The sequence below is a fragment of the Pleurodeles waltl genome, chromosome 3_1, assembly GCF_031143425.1.
Source record: "Pleurodeles waltl isolate 20211129_DDA chromosome 3_1, aPleWal1.hap1.20221129, whole genome shotgun sequence".
In the NCBI taxonomy this organism is placed as follows: Eukaryota; Metazoa; Chordata; class Amphibia; order Caudata; family Salamandridae; genus Pleurodeles; species Pleurodeles waltl.
Window position 1 is genome coordinate 185,466,110 of NC_090440.1, and position 23,361 is coordinate 185,489,470.

At 44.1% G+C, this 23,361-nt stretch overlaps 1 protein-coding gene across 2 annotated transcripts in view; it reads left to right on the plus strand.

The window, feature by feature from the left end:
• Window positions 1–22,173, plus strand: part of LMAN1L (lectin, mannose binding 1 like) — a 254,756-nt gene extending 232,583 nt beyond the window's left edge. For both annotated transcript variants that reach the window (XM_069222136.1, XM_069222137.1), the window contains 3 exons: window positions 9,684–9,828; window positions 18,718–18,839; window positions 21,902–22,173. In XM_069222136.1, the coding sequence (XP_069078237.1) occupies window positions 9,684–9,828; window positions 18,718–18,839; window positions 21,902–21,938 (304 nt within the window). In that variant the 3' untranslated portion in view covers window positions 21,939–22,173. The remainder of the gene's footprint in view (window positions 1–9,683; window positions 9,829–18,717; window positions 18,840–21,901) is intronic.
• The last annotated feature ends 1,188 nt before the right edge of the window (window positions 22,174–23,361 follow it).

A 23,361-nucleotide genomic window follows, 5' to 3' on the forward strand; every position in this document is an offset into this window, starting at 1 on the left:
CAGCTGGTATTTCTGGTATTTGCTGCCAAGCAGTGGGGGCAGTTAGTCCTCTTATCAGACAGTCTGATCATCCGTCCATTAAAAAAAAAAAAAAATCTATTAATTATTTTCTTTTTATTTTGGAATTTTACTTCTAATTATCTAAATCTGATTGTTTTAAACTTTTTTTGCATTGTTCAAGTGAACTGTAGAGTACACTCTACCGTTGGGGTGAGTGCTGCTCTACTTAAAAATCATAAATGGATAAAAATTAAATGAAAGGCGGAAACGGAGTGTGGACCTTTTGGGGGGGGGGGGATAGTTTCGGCTCTATGTTTGGATTTTTTATGGATTAGGTTTGGGGCCTTGAGTCAGATCCAAACTACTTCTGAAGTTAGAGGATGCTCATCTGATGCAGAAGTGAAAAATGTCCGTCTGATCTGAGACATGGTGCCTGGCTGCTGAGCACTGGATGGCCTGCAGGTTTTGAAGTATGTTTGCCATAAGGTCTACGATGATGAACCGACACAGCAAGCGCGTGAGTTGTTCTCGATATCATGACTGAGGTGAACCCTAAGATCAGGCAATTCTTTTTGGATGCCGATGTTGCTAAACTTGGCAGTCTTATGGCAGTTGCCACAACCTGAGTTGAGAGACACATGCTTGATACTAGAAGCTCCCTGCATGCTTGATTACCTGCTTGGAGGAGAGAATTTTTTTTCAAGACGGGTTGTTGCTTTGTCCACGCCTTAAACTGGTTGCAGAAGATGAGTTCAGTCTTGCACCACTGAGTACAGGCCTGTTCCTGCACCTTAAAACAGACATGGCAGTTTGACATCAAGTTATGGGGAGTCCATAGCCTGGGTGCACATTATATTGCAGCTGGGTATAATTGGCATACGAATGAGAGAGGAGGTCAGTTGATCTACTCAGATTGGCCAGGCACACATGTATATGAAAGTGTATGGGCAGTAGGAAAGGACGCCTAATCTGTTGTTTCATGTTGATTTGTGGACCATTTGCTTCCATGGACATCAATTCACCGAAATGCCAGGGGTAGCGGAAGTGACATAGCATGCCCTTTGACCTCCACTTTCACTCACACGCACATATTTACACATACACACAAATTCACACTTACATCCATTCTCTCTCTCATAAACACACTCTCACCCACAAGCACACACACAACATACATTTTTTACTTGCCTCAGCTGCCATGGACGGTCATATTCCAGCTAATTGTACTCCATTTTTATTATACTAATAGTGAATAATGTGTTATTATTCACTATTAGTGTAATAGAAAATTGACAGAAAACAAAGAGAGCGGAGCCCCAGCAGACGTCCATAAGGGCGAGCTGCCACTGTGTTCCTGTCACTGATATTGCCACCTCTGAGGCCAGGGGTTGCAAAGGCTGTGCCAGGGTCTACAAAGGGCAAGCCAGAGGTCGCAGTTGAGACCCCTGGCGATCCCTAAATGACGTCCATGTTTGCTTCCCTATCATTGAGAAATTAAGGCAGACAAAGCAAGTTTACACTTTTTCTCCTGCACTGAAAACAAAACGTAGAGGGCCAAGGCGTGTAATAATGACCCATTCAAAGAGGTGGAGGTGCACTTATCATGAACCATTTAATGTTTTTGATACACATATTGCTATACGTCTGGTTAGGTGGAATTCTGATTGCTGCATTCTAGAGTTTGCTTGATTCCTTCTTCTTGGGAAGAATGGAAGTTTAAACTGCCAGGATAGTCTGTGTTTTCAGATCTGACTATTATGTGTTGGCCAGGCATGTCAGGTTGGCAACAGATGCTAGGAAGCTTCTGAACCATGCTCTGTCATGGTTCTTTCCCATTCACGGTCCGATGACACCTTTAGAGGGTTCTTATCATATCTCAGTAAGGTTCTGGTGTCATGTTAGAGTCTTCTAATCTTAACTCATTATAATCTGTTGTCATCGCCTTATGGTTTGATATAATTTTTCAGTCTTCTCCTCTCAGTAAGGTCTAATGTCATACTGAAGTGCTCATTTTCACCTCAGAAAGGTCAAATGTCATAGCAGTGTATTTTTTATTTCTTATTGCAGTAATGTCTGGTGTCAGTATACACTGCTCTCCTTAGTGATACTGTGTACTTTACTAGGCAAACAAGACACTACTAAACACTGGTGATCAGAGTAACCTCACCCCTTTGATGCTTTTTTAAAAGGCATGGATTGGTGTTCGAATTTGGGCAAACCCATCTACGTTGTCAGGGGCACTTGGAACAAGCACAGGAAAATCTTGGTGGGAGCACTTTTGTGTGTAGGCGACTGAGTCACTCCTACAACAAGTCGCAACTGTCGGCCCAACCCTCCAGGCTCACAAGCAGTACCTCAGACAGTAAAGGTGATTTCTGGTCGCCTTACGTATGGACTCTAGATTGCAACTTCTCAGGGGAGTAGTGGTGGAACGGAAGTTACCTTTTTCTCTTGTTAGCAATCAGTCTCAGTCACACACAGGAAATGAAGGAGATGCAAGACAGTTTTCAATATATTTATTGAAAAGACTGCAATCTACGATAAAATGCATATGCTGCAATGATTAGCAGAATTGTGAAGATGAGAGTTGTGAATATAAAACCCCCCACCATCTTACAATAAACATAAGATATGCGATTCCTAGCAAAGAGAGCCTAACCTCTACCCTAACGAGAGCTAGGCGTGATAAACCTAATCTGTCAGTACCATGTTCATGAGAAGCACCACCCAGCCCTCGTTACCTTGGAATGAGGTCTCTAGGTCAGACTCTGTGGTGACACAAAAGCTGAATTCTGCAGCAAGGTGACGTGCAGCATAGATGGCATCTGGAAAGAACCCCTCTAAAGACCTTGTCCGCATGAGGTGTATTTACACAGAGCTTTTAGGATCCCTGACACTGGTATGTTCCTAAACAACTGATAACGTGGCAGACTTGTGTCGACAACTGCATAAATAATCCCTAAAAAGTGCACATTATGTTCCTATCACACATAAGTGAGAAAGGGACATGATGACAATACCTATGTATATCACTGATAATGATGCAGATATTGATGCCTTCTCAGAATGGCACTAGTAATGAAAATCAGAACGTTGTTATAAAATATAAACAACTGGCAAAAACAAAACAAAATAGTAAACTAAATGAAATAAAACAGAGCATGATAAGTAGGTAAAAGTTCACTAGATGACTGGGGCAACAGGCCTGCAAGCTGAAGGCTAAGCTGACTTCTGTGTCCTTGGGAAACTAAAATGAATTCACCACACCATCCCCATTGCCGAAACAAGGACGCTAACTCACTAGCGAGGGTGCATGAGTCCAAGTCTCAAAAAACTCTGAACCAAAAAATAAAAGTATAAAAGCTACCTAAAATTATGTTAAAAACATACAAAGAGATAGAATGTCAACCATGACAAGCAAGACAGGCCAAATGTGACCTGAATTAATACAGCAATTTTGTATTACATTTCAGAATTTGAATAAGGCCAATGGTCAAATCATTCAACAATAAGTATGATCTTGTAGAATGTCTCCCAAGTCATCAAATGGGAGTGTGTCAAGCAAGGACCATTGGCAGATGTCTGATCGCTCACAGGATTGTCAGGCGGATCCACAGAGCAGAAGTGTGCAGAAGCCTCAGACGCAGAATCACCCACGTAGGCAGCACCATCCATTGCGCCAGATGTCGTTGGAGCCAAGTAGTTCACAAGCGGTGGCTCATACCTGGCCTCGCAAATCAACCTCAGTCTCATGGGGCACGATCGTGAATGAACCCTCATCGGGAACATTAAGAGTTCCTTTTCCACAGGAGGCACTGGCTGAACAGCAAGACACACCAACAGTGTACAGTAGAAGAGGCACCAGGTGCTATGAAAACAGGTTGCACGCACCACAGGACTGTCGGAATGACAATGACCCATCATGCTCCAGTTCTTCTAGCAACGGAGTGCCAAAGTACTGAATCATGCAGTCATGACAAAGCTGGGCTGGTGTTAACTCCATCATGCTGCTTAGCTGAGAAAATACAACCACTGCATATTAGGAATAGCAGCAGCAGCATTCCACCAATCTGCGCCAAAGTTATGGGAAATCTGCCAAGCACACTTGAAAAGAGTGATGAATGGATAGCTGAAGGAATGACTCCAAAGACAGTCTGGAAGGTGGAAACAAATCCAAATCCGACAGCCTTAAAAAAGTATACAATCCCTGCAGTGCTTGAGGCATTGAATATTCTGCAAACCAGGTCTCCAAAGTGCTTGGGGAAGTTGGTATCTAATAAGGATTGTATCTCTGCTGATGATCTTGCTATCTGGAGAGCGTATGTCTCCTTGGCCGATGTCAACGCGACTTGTTTTTGGAACAGTATTGCCTTTAGTCTGCTCAGCTTGTCAAAATTTACAGTAGTAGTATCAACGTGAGGTCACAATTCTGCTACTCTTATCTCTTGTGTGGAGAGGAATAAAAGATGTCCACAACAAGTTACAACTTGAGAAACTGAAATTGTGTAGGAAATTCCTGGTCTCATTCCACAGCAACTCTGATCTTTCAGAACCACATAACTTCCATTCGAAAGCGTATAAATGCTGGATGAATCAAACGGATGGGAGTACCCTTCAGAAAGCATGTCAAGTTCACGAACTCTGCATTGCAAAAGCCATGAAGTGACACCTGTTTGCAGATCATTGAATGACTAACAGTAGTCTCACATTTGCTTCCACTCAGGAAGAACTCTGTTTCACCGTTCATACATTTGAACTTGAAAGGCAAGTCTCACTCTTCCTTAATAGGACTATCCTAGCGCTCGTATCTGCCCACAGTAAAAGGTTTTAAACATTTTGTGAAATGATGTATGTGTCCTGCTGTCCAGTGTTTGCTGGGTGAATTAAATCATAGAGTGGTTTGATGCCTTGTGCATAATCTGGAAGGTAAGTTCTGACAAAGTTAATGAAACCAAGTAAAGACTGCAGTAACTTCAATCAATCAATCATCATTTTTAGAGCGCAGCTACTCACCCGTAAGAGTCGCAAAGCTCTGTGAGGGGTCAGTCCTCTGTGCTTCAGTCGATGAGCCAGGACTTGAGGTCCTTCCTGAATTGAGCTAATTATGGTGACAACCTGATGTGAAGGGGCAAGGTGTTCCAGCTTTTTGCCTCGAGGTAGGTGAAGGATCTTCCTCCAGCCAAGGTCTTCCATATGCAGGGTACGGTGAATAGTGCCTGTTGACCGGAGCAGAGAGGTCTGGCGGGGGATTGGAAAGTGATGCAGTGGTTGAGGTAGGTGGGTCCTAGGTTGTGGAGAGCCTAGTAAGCATGGACGAGAAGTTTGATGTTGATCCTTCTCTCGACAGGAAGCCAGTGGAGGTCTCTAAGGTGTCTGGTGATGTGTTTACAGTGAGGGACGTCCAGGATGAGTCTGGTACAGGTGTTTTGGATGTGCTGTCGTTTTTTCAGGTTCTTCTGAGTGGTGCCAGCTTAGAGGGCATTGCCATAGTCGAGTCTGCTGGTGACCAGGGTGTGGGTTAAAGTTTTGCGGCAGTCTTTTGGGATCCATTTGGAGATCTTACAGATAATTCTGAGTGTGTTAAAGCAGGAGGATGCGACTGAGTTGACGTGGCTAGTGGTGAGCGATGAATCCAGGATGAAGCCAAGGTTCCATGCGTGCGTGGTTTGTTGGGGTGAGGGAGGTGCCTAGGGTAGCAGGCCACTAGGAGTCATCCCAGGCTGATGTGAAGGATCCCATGTGAGGATCTCAGTCTTGTCAGAGTTGATCTTGAGGCAGCTGTCCTTCATCCAGGCAGTGATGGCTTCCAACCTGTTGTGGAAATTCTTCTTGGCAGTTGTATGGTTTTCGGTCAGTGAGATGATCAGCTGGGTGTCGTCGGCATAGGAGACGATGTTCAAGCCGTGATTCCTGATGATGGATCTTGATCGTATTTGGTGGTTGAAGCTGAATGTATTTCTCTAGAAAGTGCAGTGCCAGGCTCTTGCCTTCATCTCATAGCTCATATCCCAAAAATGAAACACTGAGAAAAGCTATTTACTGAATTTGTAGCCAAGGGCTGCGAACCCTAAAATGATCTGATCGACCCTGGCAAGATGAATGTTGAGGCCGTCATCTGTGAGAGAGATGTCATCCACATAGGACAACGCCTCAGAATCAATATGATGCAATGTTGATATTATACAAGCAGAAAACAACCCTGGGCTGTTCTTATATCCCTGTGGCAAACAGCAAAAACTTTTTTGTGAACCAAATGAGAATGCACTCAGGTCCTGACTTTCATGAGCTGAGTTTTGGCAGAAAAAAACATTGGAAATATCCAAGGTTGTTTTCTATTTCGTGGCCACCTTTCCCATGGTAGAATGTACTGTTTGTGGCATAATCGCAGTAATGGCCAATTGGGGACCAGCTGGTGCAGCCCGTGCTGGGGTGGTATTCAAGGACTGTATAGCGAATTGTACAAGTCGTCTGTAAAGTACCACTAGCTCATTATAAAGTGCGCATACACGTTGGTCTGTCATTACTTAAGGGTCCTAATCTCATGGGTTGTATTACATGTGGTTGGGTGCCATTGAACCACTTTTGATGTTCTTGATAAGTTAGTATCTCTAGATACCAGTAAGCCTGGTACTGCTGCATAATGTTTGCAATTTTGTATGTGTGAAATTTCTATGTTGTACTGTCTTCTTCAGGAAAGGTGACCCAGGAATAGAATGTTTCTGTTTGGTACGCTTCATGAGCTTCCACAGTAAATATGATGCCCCCACATTCATCTGTTAAGCCATGGGCTACTAGATGTTGTGTTAATGCAGGTCTGGCATTTTCTGCATTAGTCATGTTGAATAATGAGTACAGAGAAGGAACACCAAATGAGGAAAAATCCTTTTAGGGGTTCAAGCGTGAACAAGCGTGAACAACCTACAGCCTAGTTAGGTGCTCCCTATTCAGCTGAAGAGGATTGTCCCTAATGCCACATATTGCTCTGTATAATGGTACTCATGGTACGCAGTGGCCTGTGTGAGACAGAGATACTCAGGATATCTGTAAATTAGTGCCAAAACATTTCTCTCCCTAGTGAGACTGCTGGTTTAGGGATGGCAGCTCTTTTGTTTGGAGGTGACTGAGTCACTCCCTCAACAAGTCACAGCTGTCGGCTCAATCCTCCCGGCTCACAAGCAGTACCTCACCGAAACTCAGACAGTAAAGGTGATTTCTGGCTGCCTATGCATGGACTCTAGATTGCGACTTCTCAGGGGAGTTGTGGTGGAACGGAGGTTACCCTTTTCTCTCGTTAGCAATCAATCTCAGTCACACACAGGCAATGAAGGAGATGCAGGAGAGTTTTCAATATATTTATTGAAAAGACCGCAATCTACGAAAAAATGAATGTGTTGCAATGATTAGGATAATGAACAGTAATAAAAGCAGAATTGTGAAGATGAGTTATGAATATAACCCCCCCACCATTTTACAATAAACATAAGATATGTGATTCCTAGCAGAGAGAGCCTAATCTCTACTCTACTGAGAGCTATGTGTGATAAACCTAATCTGCCAGTACCATGTCCATGAGAACCGCCTCCGAGCCCTCGTTACTTTGGAGTGAGGTCTCTAGATCAGACTCAAAGGCTGAAATCTGCAGCAAGGTGACGTGCAGCATAGATGGCATCTGGAAGGAACCCCTCTATTCACCTTGTTCCTGTGAGGTGTATTTATACAGGTCATGTAGGATGCAGGACACAGGTATGTTCTTAAACAATTAATAATGTGGCAGACGTGTAGGCAATTGCATAAATAATCCCTAACAAGTGCGCATTATGTTTCTAATTCACGTGAGAAAGGGACATAATGACAATACCTATATATAACACTGATAATGAAGCTGATACAGACGCCTTCTAAGAATTGCACTGATAATGAAAATCCAAACATTCTTATAAAATATAAACAACTGGCAAAAGCTAAAAAAATAAATAAAAAAAATAAAAATAAAGGAGAACATGCTAAGTGGGTAAAAGGTCACTATGTGACGGGCAAGCAGAAGGCTAAACTGACTCCTGTGTCCCAGGGAAACTAAAATGGATTCGTCACAAGTTGGGGGTCTAATTAGTGTAAACACAGCATTTTTCATTTCATGTTTTCATTGCATTGTACTAGTTTTGATTGTTTCATGTATCAAGTTATAACTTTGGCAGACTCACTAAGAAGGGTACTGTAAACAAATGTTTCTCCACTTGTAAGGTCTGATGTCATGTCAGATTATTGTCTTCTTATTGTCTTCTTCCAGTAAGGTTTTAGGGTTTAATATCTTGATAGCACACTCCCCTGTTCTATCACTGAGACCCAATGTCATGTTAAATCACAAATTGAGAAAGCTACTTAACAAATCAAAATGTACTTTACATTAGGTTTGTTTTGCTAACTCTAAGGATTTAAATAAAGTGCACAACATGAGTTTCTCTCTCTGTAAAAATATTGTGAATAATTTTCATCTGCTGGTCTTGTTGTTGTCCTCTTTATCTTTCCTTAGCTAATAAAATGTAAGTTTCGAAGGTTGAATGCTATAACCTGTTTGCAAAAGTGAATGTTTTTGTTCTCATTGTTTAAGTAGAGTTTGTTCCCCCGTGAGACGTGCAGGAAGAATGATGCGACGATGCGCAAGAAATGAATTAATGCAATGCATTTTAAAGTTATTTTACTTTGGATGGAAAGACTATATGCATTTTGAATGACTGCACAAAATGTAATGTGTATTTTGTATCTCACGTGATACATGGTTGCTTGGTTCCGGATGGAAAGCAAGATAGTAGTCTTTTATGTAACATCTCGTTTCTTAGATCTGTTGCTGAATGAATGTGATGTATTCAAGAATTTGTTTTGTGTAACACGTATTGTATGAAGCAGTATAAATGTATGAATGTTATTGTAAGTGGGGTTCTGGTATTTTTTTATTTGGGCTTCTTTCTACTCGGATCTCTGTTAGTCTGTGCTGCTTTTTATTTGTTTCACAGATATATTGACTGCAGGCTCACTTCAACTTACTTTGCATATTTGCACTTTTGGCTTACTTTAAAGTAATGTCAAACTCGCTCGAAAAGTACAAAGTTTAGGGGCTGTTTTTCTCCGAGTACACGTTGTTATTTCTCATTGTGCAGAATAATTGCTGCTCATTTTAATTGACCTTGATATTTGATTGTGCCTTTAAATCTGGATCGTGTATTGTTTCTTAAGGCAATCTATATGCAGATAGCATACGGCTGATTTTCCGTTTTGTTCTATTTTTTTTGGCTACATAATAAAACCCAGTAATAAAAAGAACAAGCGAGAGGCTTTGGCAAAATATTTTTGGAACAGTTTTACATTCTCATGACCTCCTACCGATCCTGCAGGTCGACTATTTCTTATAAGATGAAAGCATCAACAGTTCCAGTTATCTCAGAAGGGTCTGATGTCTCATTGGTGGGATTACATTTTATTTCATTAAGACCCAATGTGAAAGCAGAGCTTTCTTTAGTTCTGGTATTAAGTCAGAGTTTTTCTTGTACTCAATAAGGTCTGAGATTGTGTTGTGAACTTTCCTTGCATCCTGTAAGGTCAATGTCAAGTCATATCTATCCTTGTGCGCAGCACGGTCTGGTGTTATGTCAGAGTGCTGTCACATCTCATCCATCTTCCCTTCACAGAGCCAACATTGGAAAGATCACAGCAAAGGCAAAGGAGATGCCCCAATCTGCTGGATCTAGTGCTGGTCCTCAAAGCAGTATTTCTGACATCAAGGAACACTTTGACGTGGTGAAGAGGAGTCTTCAGAGCCTGGTGAAGAACCCAGTAAGTCGCTGTGTGATATTGGTGTTGAACTGTGAGTGGGGAGTGCTTGCTGTTCCATCAAAGAAGAAGAACCAGCACCATTCATAGTTTCTACCATCTCACCTGATTTCTGTCTTGGGTCTTCAGTGCTTACTTTGCAAAAGAGTAAGCACCTGGAGCCCACGCTTTTTCTCAGAATGCTGTCTCTGGCGATGCCAAATATGAGGATTGCCAAATACTAAGGCTTCTTAGTATTGATTCCACCTTCTGCATGGTCCATTTACACAGTACCACACTTCCTGCATTTTATCTCACTCTTATAGGTTCATTTTCATCCTTGCTTTCTCCCTTTGTCACAGTTTCCCTGTCTTTCCAATTCTCCTTCTTTCCCTTTCTTCTTCTTCTTTTTCTCTTTTTTACTTTACTGTATCTTGTTCTGGTCAAAGTCTTATGATGAAAAATAAGTCCTGGTGTCGAAAGGTGCCAGTGGGCCCCACCTGAAACCACTCTCTTAAATTAAGCTCTCTGGCCTTTCAGGATTTAAATTGCAGCAAGCCTGTGAGAGGAGAAGTTAAAATCTGTATGAATATCAAATGTAATCAGTTTGCTAGTTTTCTTCTCATTTGGTATTCTTTTTTTTTTTGCATTCCATTACCATATTTCTCTATTGCATAGCCTCCACAAGTGAACCACATGCTGACAACTGAGCCATCAGAACTTCCCCATAACCCAACCAATGAGATGTTAAAACTGCCCAACAGCCATTTTCACCATAGTCCAGCCGCTAAGATGTCAGAACAGCTCCACATCCCACTGACTCCACAGCCCACACACTGAGATGCCATACCAGTCTCTGAGCACTGCCTTCACCTTCAGGAAATCTTTATTCCGATCTTTCATAGAAATCCATAAAAGAGCATATGTACAAAGTTAATTAATAGGTTAAAATGATAAGAGAAAAAAAACATCAATAAATAGCAGTAGAATATGTGTACATAAAATGATCACTACAATAATTGGAGCTTCTAAAAATTTGCATACCTGATCAAATAGTCATTTGGTCAACTAAAATATTATTTGTAAAACTGTGCAGTCTTAAAGAGCAAATGGGATATATGTACATAAGAAGATCAGTACAATAATTGGAACCTCTTAAAATCTGCATACCTGATCAGATAGTCATTTGGTCATCTAAAATATTGTTTGCCGAGCTGTGCAAATTTGTAGCAAGGTGCTCAGCAGCTAGAATCAAGATATTTCCTTTCTTTTATCGCTGCAGCAATAATGCGATAAATAGCTATACAAATCATATCAGACTGGCGTAACTGCAGATGATAAAATAGCTTCCTTACACCTCCTGATATTTAGTGAATTAAGAAGTGGCATTAAAAAAACTTTCGTCTTCTCTTTGTACAGCTTACAAAATAAAAACACATGCATTTGCGATTGTTTTGAACGCATATCACATGGACAGGGTATTAGGTCCGAAACCTTGTCAAGAAAAATCTATGGTGCTGCGGGACAGTTAAAAGATAAGGTTCGATTTTAGATGTAGTACATAAGGGTAGATAAGCTGTCACCATGCCTTTCCCCAGACCGTGCCTCTCTCTACCAGTAGCCAATTTCTCTTGGAATGTATTTTTTACTGCTGGGATGTCCTGCTTGCCTATGGCCCCAGGGTTGAAGAATAAGTCGGATCTGTTAAGGCTGCTGAGGGACTCTTTAATGTACATAACCCAGGCACATCTCTGTACTACATCCTGCCTCATGCGGTCCATATGCAGTGTCTGAGTGAGAGCTGCTTCTTGCCTACTCCAGACAGACATCCAGAGGGCTAAAGGGGCTAACTTAATCAGGTCCTCAAGAAAAGGGACACCTAATTCTGCATGTGGAATTATAGCGGGAACGCTCTATCAGAGTGAGAGTAGACTTCTCAGAATTTTTTTTTCTCTTATTTGCAGAGATGATGCTCCCGTATAGCCCCATACCCCAGCTCCATATCTGACAATCGAAGTAGGCCTTGCCTTATAGATGGTGGTAATGAGCTTTATTGGTGCGCAGCCTAGTTTGATGATGAATTTGCGTAGAGCTGCCACTGCTTGGTTGTATTGTGTGACCCTGATTTCTCTGAGGTGCTTCCAGTTAAACGCATTGTTAAAGGGAATCCCCAAATACGTGAAGGTATTCACACTGCTCAGTTGGATACCTTCAATATAAAAATGAGGGGTTCTAGTTCTTGGGCGGACACAAATCATAGTGTATGATTTTTTTTAATTTGTGGGCAATCCCAAGGCCGTCATGAAATCCACAAATCTGCTTAAGAGTTTTTGGAGGCCCCTCCCAGTCAGTGCCATCAGAACACCATCATCGTCGTACATCAATACGAGTTGTGGTCTGTCGGCGAGCTTAGGGGGATCTGCCTTTTCGTCTATCAGAGCTCCCTCTAGACCATTTATATAAAACGTAAAAAGTAAGGGTGCAAGAACACAACACTGTCTTACCCCTTTCCTAACCTTAAAGGGGCTGGTACATTGCCCCTCTTGCCCAAATCTGACCTTAGCTTCCACATCATAGTAGAGTTGGGCCAACAGGGACACTATCTTTGGATTAGGCCCTTTATCGGTTAGCATAGGCCATAGTTTGCTTCTGTCCACATTGTCAAAAGCTGCAGTTAGACCCATAAATGCCAAATAAAGACACCCTTGCTTCGCCCCCACATACTTTTCTCTAATCAGGTGGAAGTTCAAACATTGGTCGACTGTCCCCACCACCTTCCTGAAGCCAAACTGAGACTTGGAGATAATGTTATTGTCTAGAGCCCAGGTTTCCAAATGCTCCAGGAGGAATCTCCCAAAAATCTTTGCGGTGGCATCAATTGGAGAAATTGGACGATAACAAGCAGGGTCACTCCGGTCTCCCTTCTTAAAGATCAGTACAACAATGGCACTAGACCATGATGGAGGGAGAACAGAGGTTGATGCAGCTCTGAAAACGTTTACCAAAATAGGTGCCCAAAGATCAATGTTGTACTTAAAGAGATCAGCTGGCACCCCATCTGGCCCTGGGGCCTTATCTGGCAATGAGCCCTTAATAGCTAGTATGACATAGTTCAGGTGAATGTCCAGTTCCTCAATGCCAGGCATGGCAGGGGCATTTACGACGGTCATTTTGCAGTCATCCGAATAACCTTCATACAGCTTTGTAAAATGACTGACCCATCCCTGCTCTGGGATGTGTACCTCAACGCCTGTGTTTGTGTCAGAGCTAAAATAAAGGGTTATTGAAGACTTTCCAAAATTGTGCCCCGTCATTAATAGCTGAGGCAATGGTCAATTTCTCCCACCCTTCTTCTCTTATCACTTTCTTCCTAGCTGAAACTGCCTTCTTGTACTGAGCCCTGCATTTCGTGACCTCTGTTTTGTTTCTCAGAGTGGATTTTAATGCCCACATGAGATTTGAATGGGCGTAAGTGGTTGATTTATCGAACCATTTTACAAGTTTGATTTTGGGAAATTGGGTAGGTAGAGTTAAATATGTCCTAACTGCCATGCAGATGTCTGCGAAAGCTCCCAGGATCTGAGATGGGGGTAACTCAGTGTTTAGGCAGGTTTCAAAGGTGTCCACGTTTTTGCCCACAACCCTACTTTTTTTTTGTCTACTTTTTGCCATTTACATAGCAAACCTTTATTCCAATGGTAATCCACAGGGCCTCCCATTTTCTGCAGACTTCTCTTTTTGAAACCATATTGGAACGATAGGACCAGCAGATAATGATCACTGGGGCCACTTACCGAACCTTAAAAGCACCCAGGTTGTCCCGCCAGGACCTTGACATCATTACGTGATCAATTACAGACCCGTACCCCTCCCAATAAAAGTAATATGAGGGGGTGTAAATGTCGGTGAGATGCCACTTGCCAACACTAAATCATGAGTCCTCATAAGATTATTTAACTTGTCCACTCAGGGGTTGTGAATAAAGTGGAAATAGTTGCAATCATCGTCATCATTTAATCCACAGATCCTATCATTCCCTGTGGAACAAAGGGAGACATTGAAATCCCCACCCCATATAATTATAAAATCCTTATCCAAGCAGCAAACCATTTCCTCAATGGCCTTCTCTAGGGCGTGTAAAATCTCAACGTTAGATCTCACAAAATGATTATGGTGAAAATTAACCAAAAGCATTAACGAGCTGCCCTTCATAGACAGCTACACTAGCTAGTAGTAAGGGGAGTCCATCCCACATTTAGTTACCTTAGCACCTGAGGTGATGTTGATCAGCGTCATAAACCCCCCCACTGCCGCGCCCGACAAGTTTTCGCGTAGCCAGCGTCGTGACTGACTGAAACCCATTGATGTGAATCGCTCCATTGGCCCATGTTTCTTGGAGGCAAACCACCTGCTTGTTTTCTAACAGGGCAAGCCAATCATTATTGTGGTCATTCTCCCCAATGCCCGCTATGCGAAAAAAAAAGAGTGTCCGCCAGTGCTGGCCCCACATGCTTCAAAATAGAATTGTGCCCCTGTATATGAGAACTCTCAACTTCCAAATTCTGGTCGAGAGCGTTTTCCTTTCTGCATTTATGTTCACCCAAACCCTCATTAGCTGGACTATTTTGAGGGTGACTGCATTCGTTATTTGTGTCAGAGTGAGCGAGTGGGTCAAAGTCAAAGGCCTGTTACTCTCTCTCAGTCAATCAACTTCCTCTAGATAATGGCCCAGGAAACTATGGGCCTCATTCCGACCCTGGCGGTCATGGACCGCCAGGGCCGGGGACGGAGGAAGCACCGCCAACAGGCTGGCGGTGCTTCTGGGGCAATTCTGACCGCGGCGGTAAAGCCGCGGTCAGAAAAGGGAAACCGGCGGTTTCCAGCCGGTTTTCCCCTGGCCCAGGGAATCCTCCACGGCGGCGCTGCAAGCAGCGCCGCCATGGGGATTCCGACCCCCTTCCCGCCAGCCTGTTCCTGCCGGTTTACACCGCCAGGAAGAGGCTGGCGGGAACGGGTGTCGTGGGGCTCCTGGGGGCCCCTGCAGTGCCCATGCCACTGGCATGGGCATTGCAGGGGCCCCCTAACAGGGCCCCATTAAGATTTTCAGTGTCTGCAAAGCAGACATTGAAAATCGCGACGGGTGCCACTGCACCCGTCGCACACCAGCAACTCCGCCGGCTCCATTCGGAGCCGGCTTCATCGTTGCTGGGTCTTTCCCGCTGGGCGGGCGGGCGGCCTTTTGGCGGTCGCCCGCCCGCCCAGCGGGAAAGTCAGAATGACCGCCGTGGTCATCTGACCGCGGTACGGTCTTCTGGCGGGGGAACTTTGGCGGGCGGCCTCCGCCGCCCGCCGAAGTTGGAATGACCCCCTATATCTGTTCTGAGTGGGGACAGAACATTTTGGGGCATTACCAGGGTTGCTGACGATGCCCTTGGGTGGCTGATAGAAATAGCTCAGCGGTACAGCCTGGATGTTAACATTACTCTCCTGCACGATTTCACACTGGTTTAGTATCCATGCTACCTGCTGTGGATTTTTAAAATGTACTCCCACATAATCACCTGGGAGGCTTTTCTTACTGTTACCCAGCCAAAGTACCCTCCTTACTCCAATAATACCACTTCAAAGGCACTCGCTCTCCCCCCCAGTGTTTTATTTAGCCAATGGACTACTTTATTTTTAAGTTGGTCATCCTTCTTGTTAGTATTGAGTGACAGGGGTGGGACACATTTTAGCATGATTACGTAGAGGATACATTGAGGTGGAAGTTGCAGAGTTTGTAGGTTCTTTCCCTTAGGTGAATAATGTGCTTTAAACTCCATCAGCCCTGTACTCCCAGGGACCTGTCCTCTCCCATTTTTCCCTAGCGGTGCAGATAAGGATTTAGCTGGATTTCTACTGCTGTTGGCGAGCCGGTCCATAGGAGTATTTATCAGCTTACTTGGTCCTCCTGATCTAGGATAATGGCCCTTATGATGTACCGCTGCACAATGTTCTGCTGCTGTGCCTGGGGGACAGGTCACTGTGTCCGGCTCCGGCTGGGCTACACTTTGTAGATTCTAGTAAGTGTTTTAGTGAGGAGTCTACACTCTGCAACAAGTTTACTAGAGGTTTAAGGGCTCTCTCTAACATGAATTCCATGTAGGCTTTGTCCCCATGTTCGGCCTCAGGATCTTGGAGGCCCACAGGTTGCATCCCAGCTATAGATGGCTTACAGACCAGGGAATTGCCCCACTTAGACCCGTTGGATTTGCAGTCTTTTGACTTGGACATGCTCAAATTCCCAGGGGTGGACTTCTTCTGTTTTATAGGGGGAGAAGCAGTATCTTCCACACAAACAATGGCGTCTTTATCTATAATGGATAGGTCGTCTTCTCTACCAGAGGAGATGTTAAGTTCGTCCTGCAAGAACGCACCCCTTTCATATACTTGTTATCTGTCCCCTTCTTTGGCTTACTAGCCTCCAGGCGGGTCCCGCCCTCCTTCCCTCCCATAGTTACAATGTTACTTGACTTGGACATGGGAGGGTGCGAGGAAACAGGTGTTTTCCTTAATACCCCCAGTCTTTCTTTGACCGATTCAATTTCGGTGTTTAATGCGGACATGGCAGCGGTAAGGTATGATACTATGGAAGCTGTAGGGTTAGTATCTTTCGAGGAAGTCATAGCGCTCACCTTTCTTTTGCCCATTTTAACTTGAGTGCACTAGAACCCAGATGAAGAAAACAGCAATACGATATGAGGTAATGTAGAACACCAACAGGGCCTGCTTGATGATAGATGTTAAGAGGGTGGCCCAACTCAGCCTCCCTCTGGCTCTGATGGGCGTGGACGGCCCTGCTCTTGGCCCGGGCTTTCCTGGGCACAGCCCGTGCTGCGGTGACCCCCTGGTGCTTTATAGCACTTGCTGGCAAGTGAGTGGGGGCAGCTGGAGCTGGAAATGGCCGCCTCGTCTGGCCCAAAGCAGACTGGGACTCGTAGTCCCCCTTTCAATGTTCAGCACGTCCCGTGCTGTGGTGGCCCCCTGGTGCTTTACAGCGCTTGCTGGCAGGTAAGTGGGGGCAGCTGGAGCTGGAAATGGCCGCCTCCTGGGGCCCAAACCAGTCTGGGACTTGTAGTCCCCCTTTCAATGTTCAGCGCATCCGTTTGTCTCATACAATTGAAATGCTTACAGTCTAACCTTTCCAATTAAGTATAAAATGGCTGGCTTCAAGCTTTGTTGACAGAAAAAAAGTATTCTTAAGCTAGGATTAAAACAAGGGACGTTTCCACCGAATTAGTCACCTCAGCAGTCCACTGGAGCACCTGTGCAGAGAGAGCCTCCAACGTCCTGAGCACTGACACACGCAGCATGTGTTCCGGTGTCGTGCGCACTGTGGCAGCCAGCCCAGCCACTTCTACAATGGGCAGGAGGAAGGGCCCCATGGGTGTGAGGCTCAGGGTTGCAGCGCAAAGTGTCAGCTCCGCTGGCACCTCTCAGCGCTCCCTGGCGGTGGGCAGAGCGCTCCTCCTAACAGATCGAGAGTTGCTGGGTGTGGGCGCGCTCTGGCGCACCGAAGCGGGCGGTAAGTTGCCACTCCAGCAATATGTCAAAATGTCTGTCTGTAAGGCCTATACCTTTTCATTGGGAGTGAAATGGATACGATGTAGATCTCAGCTTCCCAATGAGACAAACTGACCCCAAAAGGGAAGTCACCGCCTGTTCCACCGGGATGAAGGGACGAACCTTGACCAGGACCAGACTTCCACTGGGTATGTGAATTCTTTGTGCAGAGATCAAAGCTTCAAGGGCTGGTGTGGAGACCTCATTAAAATACGAGGAACTAATGGCTTTCTAAAAGGCAAGATTGTCATTTGCAGCACCAGCTGCCATTAACGAGGCCCAGGCTGTCTCCTTCATGCATCTCTTCCTAGCCTGGAAAGCTTTTATAAAACCTGTTCCTCAGATGTGTTTCTGAGCACTGCCAAAAAGTTATCAGGATGATTCCAAGTCTTAATCCTTGACCTGTTGGAACGGACAAAAGGCACCCCACCTGAGTTTTTGGGATAGATCCACACCTGAAACACTGAACCAAAATAAACAAACTTTAGTGCAAAGAAAAGCCATTGGGAACACCATAAAGACAAACCACTAGGAAATCAAGAGTTAATTAGAGTTTAGGTGAGAGCACATCATAGTCCAAATCCCGAGCCTTTAGGGTGCCCATACAGACTAACCACTGAGCTGCCAAACAGCCATGAGGTTATTGCAGCTCAAACCACTAAACCTTTAGAATCCCTTAGACATTCTGTCCAGCATCAGCACACACTGTACAACTACAGTTGTATTATGTAGGACGAAAGTCAAAACAAAATGTCACTTGGAGAGTCTTGTAGTGAACAAAAATAGCCATCAGGAGGAACCCACAGCACTTTAAAGTCATCCACTTCCCCATCAGGAGGTCCTATTTTCCAATTAGGAAACCCCCATAGATCGATCACGTCATGAAATATAGGATCCTAGGTAAAATAAACTTTTTAAGCCAGGTCACTAGGTCTACAATGGGGATATGGTGGGCATCACTATTTTCTCTGCCAGCCTTAACTGTGGTGTGCTCATCTCTTACCCTGTATCATGTTGTCTGCTTATTTTCAATAAGTTTAAAACTCCTCTGGGTCTTTTGGTTCTAATGGACATTAATAAACCAGTCATGTAAGTAACAAATGTTTCCTTCCTGAGGGCAGTGAGGAGCACAGGCGCTTACCATCTCTTTTGTAGGCCAAAGGGTGCCTAAAGCCCTTTAAGCCTATTTTGATTTCATGTCTGAGGTGGCAGAGATTTGCCATAAGTTTAACATGTTTCTCCATTAAGTAAGTCAATTTAGAACTTTCCCTTACACAGTCTAAGCCATTCATGATATTGCAATTCTTGCAGGTGCATGGCCATAGACCTCTGTGCCCAGCAGCTCCAGTCGTGCCTTCATGTGTGTCCAGCGGCATTTTTTTACTGTTCCTTCTGATGCAAACCATATGTACAATATGTTATCTTGCGTACAGGTCAGTCCACTATGTAATTATAAATGTGGTTGGAGCTTTGCTTTACTTTTATATTTTAGCTTACTGTGGGTGCTTTTCCCCTCTTCTACCATTTCATAGTTATGTATCCTTATACAATATTATGTCAGTACAAATTCAATAGTGATCTTTTGGAATGGCTAAATGTACACTTTACTCCTAAGGGAGTAGAGTGGAATGGCATGGAGTAGAGTGGAGTGTCGTAGAATGGAGTGTCGTAGAATGGAGTGTTGTAGAGTAGAATGGTGTATGGAGTAGTGTAGCATGAGGTAGCATAGAGCAGAATGGATTAGTAGAGTGGTAGTGTGTCGCAGTGGAGTGACAGAGTGGAGTAAAGTGGTGTAGAGGAAATTGCGTGGAGTGGAGTACATTGTCATAGAGTGAAGTGGAATAGAGTGGAGTGGGGTAGAGTGGAGTAGAGTGTCATAGAGTCGAGGGTCGTAGAGTTGAGGGTCGGAAAATGTCATGGAGTGGAGAAGGGGGGGCATAGAGTGGAGTTGAGTGTTGTGGAAGGGGGTAGAGTGAAGGTGCTTTGTAGGAGGGGTATAGATTTTCATAGTGTTGTGGCATTCATTTGGGCTTTCCTGATTCTGATATATTCTGAAATATTTGCACAGTTCATTTACAGACATTTAAATTGTGTTGTGTGGTAGAAATAAATATTTCCTTTCACACCCCCAGATTGTCAGATAAATCCTCTCACTTTGAAATCAGAGAAAGAAAAGTAAACACAAGCTCCCTCAGAAGCCAGAGCCTGACATTGGACCTCTGTCTTTAAATGCACAGCAAATGTGACAAGATAAGAACAACTTGGTGGCAGGCGTAGCCCACATGCTCTGCTGCTAGGCTCACCCATTGGCTCCTCCTCCAGCTTGTATCGCTTTTGCTTCCATGTCCTGAGCTTGAAGCTGAAGAAGCACATGAGTATGTTAGCGGTGGTGGGACCATGACACCTTGCACACCAACAGCAGGCTCCTGGGCGATGGCAAAAATTAAGCAGCTAAACTCCCGACTGGCATCGGGCACCAGAAGGAATGGGCAACCCTTTCAAGGAACGAGCGAGGGGGTGGGAGTGGATAGCATTCACTGTGCCAGGTCACAAGGCAGCAACTGTAGCAGTGTCCCAGTGTGGAGGCAGTCAGGACCCGAGGTAAGATGAAGTGAGTGAGCTCTCACCGGGAGGAGTCGGAGAGGGGGCCACTCTTCCATCCTGCTCTCTGTGATCTGCCACACGTACACTCTCGGCTCCACTGGACACAGCGCAACCTCCACTGGCCGCTGTTATTGTTTGTTGTCAGCAGCTCCTCATCTTTTTAGACCTCCCTGGGGTCTAGCCTCTCGAACTTTAGACGTATTACTCTCACTGAATCAATAATCTCAGAGGGATGGTCTTCTAATATGCGACAACAACATCTGAGAGGATTAGCTGCTGCCAATAGTTCAACTCCCTCTAAACTGAAGGGGGATAAATACGAGCTGTGGCCCATAAGAAGAAAAGCACCGCCCTCAGGGGCAGCCAGCCTCGTAAAGTCTCACCATTTGAAGTCCCCGCCAAGCCAATTTCCCTGCAATTGGAGGGTAGCAGTTTATTTGAGGGACAGCTTAACTCTCCACAGGGAAGCGAGGATTTCAGAACTATATCTGTAATAATGACTGGTCAAGTTCAGAAAGAAAAATCATGGCGGTCAGAGAGCCAATTCACAATCCTGTTGCAAAAGGATGAAGAGCAGTGTTAAGATAGGAGACCAAAGTTTGGTAGACAGCAGAGAAATGTCCTGTAGAATAAATCAACACAGCCATTCATAACCACCACAGTACCATGGCCTCCCTCAGCGGCAATAGAGGTATTTACAACCAACTTAGATTGTACCTGGCAAAGTCACTCCAGACTGGGCAGACATCCCCCTCAGCTATTGGTCTCAGACTTGACACAGGAATAAGAGTCAGAAAAGGGGCCTAATCCAGAGCAACCTGTCGCGCCAACATCTACTCTCTCTTTGTCTTACTGTCTGAGAGGAATATGCAAAGACCAACTGCCCGCTACACCTAGTCATGTGACCCAGGATACAGGCACCAAATGGTTAGGGCAAGAAGATGTCAGCTTTCTAAAAGTGGCATTTTCAGAATTGTGACTTGGGGCCTGATTTAGAACTCAGCGGACGGGTTTCTCTGTCACAATGCTGACAGATATCCCATCCACCGAAATCTAAATCCAATAGGGCATAACCCGTCTGATGAGTTCTAAATCAGGCCCATAAAATTCAAGTTTACTAGTAAAGAGGGTTTCAAATTACAATTTGTAATTTGTAGACACCAAACTTGACATTCCTATTTTCTCCCAATTGAAAGTTAACACTTATTAAATTTAATAAAGTAACTTAATGTTATCCTATGGGAGAGGTAGGGGTTGCAGTAGTGAAAAACAACTTTAAGTGTTCTCACCACCAGAACATGTAGAAGTTAAAAGGACATGTCTAACTTTTTAAATATACTGCACCCTGCCCTACCGGCTGTTTAGGACCTTCCCTAGGGATGAAATATATGTATTAAAAGAAAAGTTTAGGCCTGGTAAAAAGTTTTTGTTAGGTTGAATTGGCAGTTTAAAACTGCTTACACAGGCTGCAGTGGCAGGCCTGAGACATGTTTAAATGGCTAATGTAAGTGATTGCCGCAATCAGTGCTGCAGGCCCAGTACTTGCATATAATTTACAGTCCCTGTGCACATGTAGTACCATGTACTAGGGACTCACAAGTAAATTAAATGTTCCAATGGGGTGTAAGCCAATTTGCCATGTTTCAGAAAGAGCCGAAGCAGTGTAGTACTGGTTAGAGGTGCGCACAGTCATAAGTCCAGCAAAAACAAAGTCAGCAAAACAGGAGCATTGAAGGCAAAAAGCTGGGAGAAAACAACACCAGAGATGTCATGTCCAACAACAGTTTTACACTAGCACCTCATACAGTTTGAGAGCCACTGAATGCCTTTCTTGTTGTGTTATTTTCACATATGTACACCCTCCTCTGTTCCTTCTGGTTTCTCCTTGCAGGACTAAGAAAGATGCAAGTTTAAAGAAATTTTTCTGAAGGCTCATGTTGACAACAGAAACTGGTAGTGACCTCTGAATACATGATTACACCAGCTGCAACCTGTGCCAAAGACACTTCTCTACAGATGTGAAAGGTGCCAAGTTCACTGCCCCCTAGATGAGAGGACGGATGATCACTGTCAGTCTCTGCGCTTATGGATGCGTTTTGGGGGGACTTGTTTTCTCCTTAATCTGTTTTTCAATAAAGAGACCATTGTTTTCCTTTTTTTAAATATGAGCAGGTTTCTGCATTATTTTCACTAGGAATCGTTTGAAGAACTTTCATCAGCAACATAATTTGATTGCACATTTACATGCCATGCAAGCTGTACTAACATTGCCCTACCTCTTCCTTCTGTGTATCCTGCTCTACCGATGCCTGTGAAAAGGCGTATTATGTGACTCTGAAGAATAGTTACACTAAGTATGCTAATATGAAGAAATCTAATTATTGATTATTTGAAACTACAAGTAGGAGTGGGCAGAATTCCCGAAGCTTCACTCCACAAAGTTACATGAAAACTCCACGAGATTCCCTGAATTTCTGCACATGGGCGAAAATCGGCATGTTGCACTGCTCACAATGATTTTTAGCTCCGGGGGCTCATTCCAGGTTGAAAAGTCAGCGTGAACGGCACCACGCGGCGCATCAGGGGGCGCTGCTTTTTTCTATTCGAGCAGCAGCTTTCTCGCCGTAAACGGTCACGACCGGCTGCAACTGCCCCCGTTGGGAAAATCTCACCGGGTGCCCTCCTAACACCTGAAAATCGCACTAGGGGATGGTAATTCTCACTCGCCAATTTACCTTTGCCTTTCAGAATATACGTCATACACATGATGCAGCTAATATGTGGTGTTTGAACCCCACCCACGGCCGGCATATTGTGTGAGTCCAAATCCCAACCAGTGGTTGCTGTTCTGTGGGAGGCCGCCTGCATGCTCTTATATTTGGGAGTCTGAAGCTAGGTGAAATTTATATTATGCTGGTGTAATTGTGGTAATTTTCCATGGCACTTATGCGAAATTCACAAGATTACGCTATTAGGTCACAGCGCATAATTATATGCCATTCACTGTTAATGCACCATTTGCAGTAAAAATGTATTTTAAATGTATGTTAAGAACATGACTGACAGAATGTTTGGTGTTCACTGTGCTTTTTTTGCATTTATTTTTAGCACGAAATGCTTCCTCACATTTAAAGTGTACGTGATATTGCATTTCGTGCTAAAATACAGCACTGAATAACAGTTTTGCATTTCACGTCATTACACACAATTTTGTATAAGTTTGCCAAATTTCACATAGCTGCATTAGAATTGTGCTCAACACGCACGTGACAATTCCATTTTGGAGCAGTCAAGTCTGTTTCAACAATTCGCCCTCCTATGCAATTTATGTATTGTATAAGACTGGGGTAT